At 47.0% G+C, this 10710-nt stretch overlaps 1 protein-coding gene across 3 annotated transcripts in view; it reads right to left on the bottom strand.

Annotated features, from left to right (window-relative positions):
- LOC109921663 (desmin-like) overlaps positions 1–10710 on the bottom strand; it is a 152304-nt gene that overhangs the window by 38216 nt on the left and 103378 nt on the right. For 2 of the 3 annotated variants that reach the window (XM_048599543.1, XM_048599544.1), the window contains one exon: positions 9493–9579. In XM_048599543.1, the coding sequence (XP_048455500.1) occupies positions 9493–9579 (87 nt within the window). Of the gene's footprint in view, positions 1–4924; positions 5324–9492; positions 9580–10710 lie in introns of those variants that run through there. The other variant, XM_048599545.1, reaches the window with a different exon arrangement.

The raw sequence follows: 10710 nt of genomic DNA, 5'->3' as shown, positions 1-10710 counted from the left end.
CTTACTAATCAAACCAGTTACATTTTCCTCCAAATCTTTTATATATATTACAAATAGCAAAGGTCCCAACACTGATCCCTGAGGAATGCCACTAGTCACTGCTCTCCATTCAGAAATGCACCCTTCCACTGCTACCCTCTGTCTTCTATGACAGAGCCAGTTTTTTATCCATCTTGCAAGCTCACTTCTGATCCCATGCGACTTTACCTTCTATATCAGTCTGCCATGAGGGACCTTGTCAAAGGCCTTACTGAAGTCCAAGTAGACAACATCCACTGCCCTACATTCATTGTCACTTCCTCAAAAATTTCAATCAAGTTAGTGAAACATGACCTCCCTTTCACAAAACCATGTTGCCTCTCGTTAATACACCCACTTATTTCCAAGTGGGAGTAAATCGTTTCTCGAAGAATCCTCTCCAATAATTTCCCTCCAACTGACATCAGGCTCATCAGCCTGCAATCAGCTGGATTATCCCTGCCACTCTTTTTAAACAAAGGAACAAATTGGCTATTCTCCAATCCTCTGGGACCTCCCCTGTAGCCAGTGAGGATACAAAGATTTCCCTCAAGGCCCCAGCAATTTCCTCCCTTGCCTCTCTCAGTATTCTGGTGTACATCCCATCAGGCCCTGGGGACTTGTCTACCTTAATGTTTTTCAAGACCCCCAATATCTCCTCGCTTTTGATCTCAACATGACCCAAACTATCTACACACCCTTCCCCAGACTCATCATCCACCAAATCCTTCTCTATGGTGAATACTGACACAAAGTACTCATTTAATACCTCGCCCATTTCCTCTGGCTCCACACATAAATTCCCTTCCCTGTCCTTGAGTGGGCCAACCCTCTCCCTGGCTACCCTCTTGCTCTTTATATATGTATAAAAGCCTTGAGATTTTCCTTAATCCTGTTAGCCATGATTTTTAGCCCTCCTGACTCCCTGCTTAAGATTCTTTCGACTTTCCTTGTATTCCACCCTTGCTTCATGTGTTCCCCACCTCCTAGCCTTGACAAATGCTTCCTTTTTCTTTTTGACTAGGCTCACAATATCTCTCATTATCCAAGATTCCCTAAACTTGCCATACTTATCCTTCATCCTTACAGGAACGCGCTGGTCCTGAGTTCCTATCAACTTACACTGGAAAGCCTCCCAGATACCATACGTTGATTTGCCCTCAAACATCTGCCTCCAATCTACATTTTTCAGTTCCTGCCTAATATTGTTGTAATTAGCCTTCCCCCCCCTGTTTAGCACGTTCACCTGACGACTGCACTTATCTTTATCCATCAGTAACTTAAAGCTTACTGTATTGTGATCACTGTTCCTGAGCTACTCCCTACTGAGATGTCGACCACCTGGCCAGGCTTATTCCCCAATACTTGGTCTAGTACGGCCCCTTTCCTAGTTGGACTATCTACACCATGTTTCAAGAAGCCCTTCTGGATGCTCCTTACAAACTCTGCCCCATCCGTGCCCCAAGCACTAAATGAGTCTCCCTGGAAGCATGACACAAAATGAAGCATTTAAGATTTGTCTTCTTGTCTTAAAAGGTTTGCCTTGGTTAATTTTATTGAAACATTTAGCTCAAGTCCATAGATCAGTTTGAAACGGCTAATCCAATAGATTCATCTGGGAAGAGGGTAGCAGAGTGGTGACACTGATTGGCTAACATGGGGAATATTTGCATCAGTGCAGTCACTGCTTCCAGAAGGTGGACTTCAGCAAGACACCCTCCATGTTCAAGTGAAGGCAAGTACCTGGAAGAGGGCAGCAGAGTGGTGACATCATGACTGCATCATTACAGTCACTGCTTCAAGACCTCCCTGTACATGGACGACGTCGCCGTCTTCTGCACCGATCGATGGTCCGTGAGTAGGCTGTTGGACATCTGCGGCCAGTTCGAACTGGCCTCGGGTGCCAAAGTCAATAGGGGCAAGAGCGAGGCCATGTTCTTTGGCAACTGGGGCGACCGCTCCTTCATCCCCTTCACCATCAGGACAGACTACCTGAAGGTGCTGGGTGTCTGGTTTGGAGGAGCTGGGGCGTGCACTAAAACTTGGGAGGAACGCATCTCAAAGCTGCGGCAGAGGCTGGGCTGGTGGGTGCACCAGTCTCTCTCCATTGCGGGTAAAAACCTGGTCGTCAGGTGTGAGGGGCTTTCGGTACTGTTGTACGTGGCGCAGGCCTGGCCTATCCCCCCCGGACCTGCGCCGCTGCGGTCACCCGGGCCATCTTCCACTTTATTTGGGGGGTCGAGGATGGACCGGGTCCGCAGGGACACCAGGTACAAAGACCTAGAAAACGGGGGGAAGGACGTGCCGAACGCCACCCTCGCCCTGATGGCTACCTTTGTGTGCGGCTGCATCAAGCTGTGCGTAGATCCTCAGTACGCAAACACTAGGTGTCACTACTTACTGAGGTTCTACCTGTCCCCGGTGTTGCGAAGGATGGGCTTGGCCTCGCTGCCGCAGAACGCTCCAAGTAGTTGGACCGTCCTACCACCTGTCCTTCGTGAAGAAATTTTTGAAGGGAAACACCTTTGACCATAAGGCCGTCAGTCAGTGGTCGGCACGTAGCGTCCTTGAGACCCTTCGGGAAAAGGAGAGGGTGGATCCCGTCGGGTGGTTCCCCTCGCAGACTGCCAAAGTCGTTTGGCAGAATGCCTCATCGCCAGAATTTTCTAACAAGCACCAGGACATTGCTTGGCTGGTGGTGAGAGGGGCTCTGCCAGTGAGATCATTCATGCACGCCCGGGCTCTCTGCGCCACTGCACGCTGCCCTCGAGGTGGCTGCGGGGGTGACGAGACAGTCTATCACCTCCTTCTGGAGTGCGCCTATGCGCAAGAGGTCTGGAGGGGAATGCAGTGGTTTGTGTCGAGGTTCGTCCTGAGCAGCTCCGTGACACAGGACTCCGTGCTCTACGGGCTGTTTCCCGGGACGCACACCGAGACCAACATCAAGTGCGCCTGGAGGACCATCAATGCGGTGAAAGACGCTCTTTGGTCTGCCCGCAACTTGCTGGTCTTCCAGTTGAAAGAACTAACCCCGACCGAGTGTTGCAGACTGGCGCACTCCAAAGTTCAGGACTACGTGTTGAGGGACGCACTAAAGCTTGGGGCAGCCGCCGCCAAGGCGCTGTGGGGAAAGACCACCGTGTAAGACCCCTCGGCCGTACCGTATCAGGGCCCTGTTCAGAAACTGGGCCCAGCTGGCGCCTCCTCCAACTGGTCAGGGGGCCGACTATGACTACGGGTAGAGATGACCACCGGAGTTTTTCTTTTTCCTTTGTTTTTCCATTTAGTTGGTGTACGTACCCCCAGGGTAAACCGGGGCGGCTAGCATGACTGGGTAGGTGAAAATGTGTTTTTTTTTGTATTTTGTACGAATAAAGTATATTTTTTTAAATTAAAAAAAAAAATTACAGTCACTGCTTCCTGGAAGTGGTTTGTGGAGGGGCTGTTGTCAAGTGAGTTCAACCCTGAACACTTCCTCGGTGTTCCCCTGACCCCTAACATGCCCATGCCCACAGTGTAAGGACCAGAAGCATGCAAGGGAGAGATCCAGACAGCATCCTGGGAAAGTGAGGGAAGACCCACCTTGGGTATTTGCAGTGATCAGTAAGGGTAAGTGTTTAATGAATTTTCTTAAACACCTTAATTGGTCATAGAAATGTCAGTCAGTGGGGTTAAGTACTGCACTTGTGAGATGTGGGAGATCTGCGATGCTTCCAGTGTCACGGGCAACTACATCTGCAGGAAGTGCACCCAATTGCAGCTCCTCACAGACCACATGCACAGGTTGGAGTGGCAATTGGATGCACTTAGGAGCATGAGGGTGGTGAAAAGCATCATAGCCAGGAATTTTTGAGATGTGGTGATACCCAAGGTGCGGTAGATAGGCGGTGTCCACTAGAAAGGGGCAGGCAGTCAGTGCGGGAATCCCCTGTGGTCATCCCCCTCTCTAACAAGTATACCGTTTTGGATACTGTTGGGGGTATGACCTATCGGGGGTAATAGCAGCAGCAGCCAGACTGGTGGTATCATGGCTGCCTCTGTTCTTAAGAAGGGAAGGACAAAGAGCACTAGAGCAGTAGTTATAGGGGAATCTATAGTTGGGGGTACAGATAGGCACTTCTGTGAACGTAAAAGAAACTCCAGGATGGTATATTGCTTCCCTTGCGCCAGGGTCCAGGATGTCTCTGAATGGGCAGAAAGCATTCTGAAGGGAGAGGGTGAACAGCCAGAGGTCATGGTACATATTGGTACTAATGACATAGGTAGGATGAGTGACGAGGTGCTGCAGCAGTAGTTCAGGGAGTTAGGTAGAAAGTTAAAGAGCAGGACCTCCGAGATTGTAATCTTGGGATTATTCCCTGTGCCACATGCCAGTGAGACTAGAAATAGGAAGATAGTACAACTCGACACATGGCTAAACAGATGGTGTAGGAGGGAGGGGTTCAGAAATCTGGACCATTGGGATCTCTTCTGGGGTAGGTGGGACCTGTTCAAGAAGGACGGGTTGCATCTAAACTGGAAGGGCACAAATATTCTGGCTCGGAGGTTTGCTGGTGTCACTTGGGAGGATTTAAACTAGCTTGGTAGGGTGGTGGGAACCAATGCAAAGGTGAACTGACTGAAAGGGAACTAGAGAATAGGGCCAGTAAGACTCAGAGGAAGAGCAGGCAGGGTGTGGTTGCTGATCAAAGCGGATCTGGTAGACTGAAATGCATTTGTTTCAATGCAAGGACCGAAGCTGTGATGAGGTCAGGAGCTGAGTCGCCCTGGCAGAACCCAAACTGGGTGTCACTAAGCAAGTTATGGTTGAGTAGCTGTTGCTTGATAGCTCTGATGCTGACACCTTCCTTCACTTTAATGAATGATTTATTTTCACATATATCTTGAAGATACAGCAAAAAGTGTTTTGTTGCCATTATCTGGCACAATTTTGAGTTACAATAATGATAAAATAAATTGCTGAAATAACAGTTCTTCTTTTGTTCAAATTGGGGTCTCAAGCACAGCTTCAGGACTTTTGAGAGCTCTCTGCAAGGTGTTCCGGTCCTCAAGCAGTCCCACTCTGGGAACAGCAATGATGACGTCGATGCCCCAGGAAACCACAGCTCTGCTGCCACCAACCTCACCAACACTGCCGAGAGTCCAGGCACCACTGCTACCAAGAATCCAGGCTCCAGGCCTACTGTTGCCAGGAGTCCGGGCTCCAGCCTATCACCGCGAAGAGTCCTGGCTCTGGGCACCGCCACTGCCACCAGGAGTCCCGATCCATGCCGCTGCAGCCACCGCCGGTCAACACTGCTCTGGCCTTGAAGATGAAGAAGAAAAGGAGAAAGGACGAAAAGTATGCAGAGAAAACTATGCTGCTGGCCTGGAGCAAGCGGGCTACGATGACCTCAAACCTACCAACTGTGCTGCGCCATCTTGGACTGATTTAATGATGATTGAGTATAGACTAATAGTGCTGTAGCTGGCCAGGTTGGGTTTGTCCTGTTTTTGTGTACAGGACGTACCTGGGCAATTTTCCACGTTGTAGGAAAAATGCTGATGTTGTAACTGTACTGGAAAAGTTTGGCTGGGGGAATGGTAAGTTCTGGAGAACAAGTCTTCGGTACTATTGCTGGAATGCTGTCAGGGCCCACAGCCTTTGCAGGATCCAGTGCCTCCAACCGCTTCAAGACATCACGTGGAGTGAATCGAATTGGCTGAATACTGGTATCTGTGATGCTGGGGACCACTGGAGAAGGCTAATATGGATCATCCATTTGGCATTTCTGGCTGAAGATTGCTGTGATTGCTTCAGTCTTATCTTTTGCACTCATGTGTAGGGCCTTTCCATCATTGAGGTGTGAATATTTGTGGATCCTCCTCCCCTCAGTGAGTTGCAAAAACAGAAAAAGCTGAAAAATCTCAGCAGCTCGGAGCATCTGTAGAGAGAAATCAGAGTTAACGTTTCAGGTCGAGTGACCCTTCCTCAGAACAGTTGAAAAGATTTGTCTTCATAGGGCCTGTGAAGTGCTGCATTTCGGTAAGGCAAATTAGGTCAGGACACATACACTTAATGGTAAGGTCCTGGGCAATGCTGCCGAACAAAGAGGCCTTGGAGTGCAGGTTCATACTTCCTTGAAAGTGGAGTCACAGGTAGACAGGATAACGAAGAAGGTGTTTGGTATATTTGCTTTAATTGATCAGTGCATTGAATATGGGAGTTGAGTGGTCATGTTGCGGCTGTACAGGACATTGGTTAGACCACTTCTGGAATACTGCATTCAATTCTGGTCTCCCAGCTATAGGAAAGATGTTGTGAAGAATAGTTCTGATTTTCCAGCAAGTTGTTTTTGTTTCTGATTTCCAGCATTCGCAGTTCTTTCGGTTTCTCCTCCAGTGAGTTGTTTAATTGTCTGCTACCATTCATTACTAGATGCGGAAAATTGCAGAACTTAGATCTGATCCACTGGTTGTGAAACCACTTAGCTCTGTTTATCACTTGCTGCTGATGTTGTTTGGCATGCAAGTCGTCCTGTTTGGTAGCTTCTGTTTGGTTGACACCTCATTTTTAGGCATGCCTTCCTGCACTCTCCATTGGATGAGGTTTGATCCCCTGGCTTGATGGTAATGCTGGTATGGGATGGGGGGTATGCCAGGCCATTAGGGTGCAGAATGTCTTGGAGTACAATTCTGCTGCTGTTGATGGCCCACAGCCGCTCATGGATGCTCAGGCTTGAGTTGCTACATTCGTTCGGTGTCCGTCCCATTTAGCACAGTGACAATGCCACACAACGCGATGGAGGAATGTATTCTCAATTTAAAGGTGGAACTTTCTCTCCAAAAAGATCTGTGCGATGGTAACTCTTACTGATACTGTCATGGTCAGATGCATTTGCAGCTGGCAAATTGGTAAGGATGGGGTCAAGTATGTTTTTCTCTCTCGTTGGTTCCCTCACCATCTGCTGCAGACCCAGTGTCCTTTGGGACTTGATCAGCTTAATCAGTAGTACTGCTGCCGAGCCACTCTTGATGGTCGACACTGAAATCTCCTACCCTGTGTACGTTTTGTACCCTTGCCAACCTTAATGTTTCTTCCAAGTGTTGTCAACATGGAGGAAGACTAACTTAGCAGCTGAGGGAGGATAGTATTCCTTGACCATGTTTAACTTGAAGCCATGAGACTTCATTAGTCCGAAGTCAATGTTGAGGACTCTCAGGACAACTTTCTCTCGACTGTGTACCACTGTGCCGTCACCTCTGCTAGATCTGTCCTGCGGTGGGATAGAACATATACAGTTCTCAGGAAGGGTCACTTGACCTGAAACGTTAACCTTGATTTTCTCTCCAAAGATGCTGCCAGACCTGCTGAACTCTTCCAGCAATTTCTACTTCTATATCCAGGGTGGTGATGGTGGTGTCTGCAATATAGTCTGTAAGGTATCATTCCCTGAATGACTATATCAGGCTGTTGCTTAACTAGTCTGTGAGACAGTTCTCCCAATTTTGGGACTAGTCCCCAGATGTTAGTAAGGAGGACTTTGCAGGGTTGACAGGGCCATTTCTGCCACTGTCTTTTCTGGCACCTAGTTCGATGTCAGGTGGTCTGCCTGGTCTCATTTCTTCATTGAGATTTTGTAGTGATTGACACAACTGAGTGGCTTGGCTAGTCAGTTGAGAGGTAACCACATTGCTGCGGGTCTGGAGTCACATGTACGCCAGAACAATAAGAGGATGGCAGATTTCCTTCTCTGGAGACATTAGTGAGCCAGATAGGTTTTCCCGACAATAGACAATTGTTTAATGGTCATCAATAGTCTTAATTCCAGATTTTTAAAAACTGAATTCAAATTCTACCATCTGTTCTGTCTCAAGACCGTTAGCTGAGTTTCTGGATTAATCATCTATTGATGTTAGCACTACATCATTCCCACCCACCCTTCATTTGCATTTATGATGACTTATTGAATAGTGGCACTTGACTTCAAAGAACAAAGAAAATTACAGCACAGGAACAGGCCCTTCGGCCCTCCAAGCCTGCGCTGATCCAGATCCTCTTTCTAAACCTGTCGCCTATTTTCCAAGGATCTGTATCCCTCTGCTCCCTGCCCATTCATGTATCTGTCTAGATACATCTTAAATGACGCTATTGTGCCCGCCACTACCACCTCCGCTGGCAACGCATTCCAGGCACCCACCACCCTCTGCGTAAAGAACTTTCCACGCATATCTCCCTTAAACTTTTCCCCTCTCACCTTGAAATCGTGAGCCCTAGTAATTGAGACCCCCACTCTGGGGGGGAAAATGCTTCTTGCTATCCACCCTGTCTATACCCCTCATGATTTTGTAGGCCTCAATCAGGTCCCCCCTCAACCTCCGTCTTTCTAATGTAAATAATCCTAATCTACTCAACCTCTCTTCATAGCTAGTGCCCTCCATACCAGGCAACATCCTGGTGAACCTCCTCTGCGCCCTCATCAGAGCATCCACATCCTTTTGGTAATGTGGCGACCAGAACTGTATGCAGTATTCCAAATGTGGTCGAACCAAAGTCCTATACAACTGCAACATGACCTGCCAACTCTTGTACTCAATACCCCGTCCGATGAATGAAAGCATGCCGTCTGCCTTCTTGACCACTCTATCCACCTGCGTTGCCACCTTCAGGGTACAATGGACCTGAACACCCAGATCTCTCTGTGTATCAATTTTCCCCAGGGCTTTTCCATTTACCACACAGTTCACTCTTGAATTGGATCTTCCAAAATGCATCACCTCGCATTTGCCTGGATTGAACTCCATCTGCCATTTCTCCGCCCAACTCTCCAATCTATCTATATTCTGCTGCATTCTCTGACAGTCCCCTTCACTATCTGCTACTCCACCAATCTTAGTGTCATCTGCAAACTTGCTAATCAGACCATCTATATCTTCCTCCAGATCATTTATGTATATCACAAACAACATTGGTCCCAATACGGATCCCTGTGGAACACAGTTCTCCATTTTGAGAAACTCCCTTCCACTACAACTCTCTGTCTCCTGCTGCCAATCCAGTTCTCTATCCATCTAGCTAGTACACCCTGGACCCCATGCGACTTCACTTTCTCCACCAGCCTACCATGGGGAACCTTATCAAACGCCTTACTGAAGTCCATGTATACCTTGTAACTTCCTCAAAGAATTCCGGTACATACTTCCCATCAGGATCATGAAACACTGGAATGCGCGAAAGTTATTAAAACCACAAATTTCTGACAGTGCTAAAATTGCTACTGCTGTGAATTGCAGTGGACGCTGAGCAGGCATACATATTGGTAAATAATAATAAAAGAATAGGAGGTGGGAGATTCCATTAGGCCACAAGAGAGACAACATGATTCATCAGGTAAAAATGTTTACGTGAATTCAGACATTCCATGGTGGTGCATATAGCATTGACATTAATAAAATAAAACGGATGTACATCAGAAATAACAATTGTCCACTTACTTTTAATTTTAGCTCATTTGCCTCTTTGCGATAGCATTCAAGTTCCTTCCTGGCATTTTGTAGTGCTGTGTTGTTTGCTTCTTCAAACTGTAAATGTAACGAATAAGTTAGGCATTGTATGTAGAAACTTTTTATTCACTTGTGGGATGGGGGCTTAGATGGCTGGCCAGCATTTATTGCTTATCCTTTAAAATTAGCTTGAAAGTACATTAATTGTTCTTAACTTCAGGCATTTTTAAAATTGTAATACAATAAATGATGAAAAAGGGCATTATCTTAAAATTATTGGACTAAACTTGAATGCAGCAGGGATTGCAGGACAGAATTACATGTCCAATCATGATGTGAAAGTCTATTTCCAGTAATCAAGCAATTGATTGGTGGCTGGTGGGCTCTCGACAGGTATGAAGAATTGGAAATTAGAAATTCTGGCTATCAAGAACTGCTGACCCCCTGCCCGTTCTGAGGAAGGGTCACTGGACCTGAAACATCAACTCTGGTTCTTCTTCACAGATGCTGCCAGGCCCACTGAGCTTTTCCAGCAACTTCTGTCTTTGTCCCTCCCTTATGCCCAATCCCTCAATTGTGCAGATTAGTGCAGATGTGTCAGTCTGTCTATCCAGACTACCGAACTTTTTTTTTTGTCCTGCCTAGAAGTGAAATGTTTGGAATTATACACCAGTGTGTCTGACGTCAGTAGAAAGGAAGATGCTCGAGTCCATTCTCATGGATTTTATGGCAGACTACCTAGAAAACAGGGAAATCATGCTTGAAAAATCTATGGAACTTTTTCAGGATGTAACTAGGTTCCACATGGTAAACTGGTTAGCAAGATTAGATCAAATGGAATCCAGGGAGAGCTAGCTATTTGAATACAAAGTTGGCTTGAAAGTAGGAGACAGATGGTGGAAGGTTGTTTTTCAAACTGAAGGTCTCTGACCAGCAGTGGTATGCCGCAAGAATTGGTTCAGGGTCCACTGCTTTTTGCCATTTATATAAATGATTTAGACGTGAATATAGAAGGAATGGTTAGTAAGTTTGTAAATGACACCAAAATTAATGGTGTAGTGAACAGTGAATAAGGTTAGAGATAGTAGGAACTGCAGATGCTGGAGAATCCGAGACAACAAGGTGCAGGGCTGGATGAACACAGCAGGCCAAGCAGCATCAAAGGAGCAGAGAGGCTGACGTTTTGGGCCTAGACCCTTCATCAGAAAA

Source organism: Rhincodon typus, chromosome 7 (genome assembly GCF_021869965.1).
Source record: "Rhincodon typus isolate 14 chromosome 7, sRhiTyp1.1, whole genome shotgun sequence".
NCBI classification, from domain to species: Eukaryota; Metazoa; Chordata; class Chondrichthyes; order Orectolobiformes; family Rhincodontidae; genus Rhincodon; species Rhincodon typus.
This window is presented reverse-complemented; position numbering and strand designations above follow the sequence as displayed.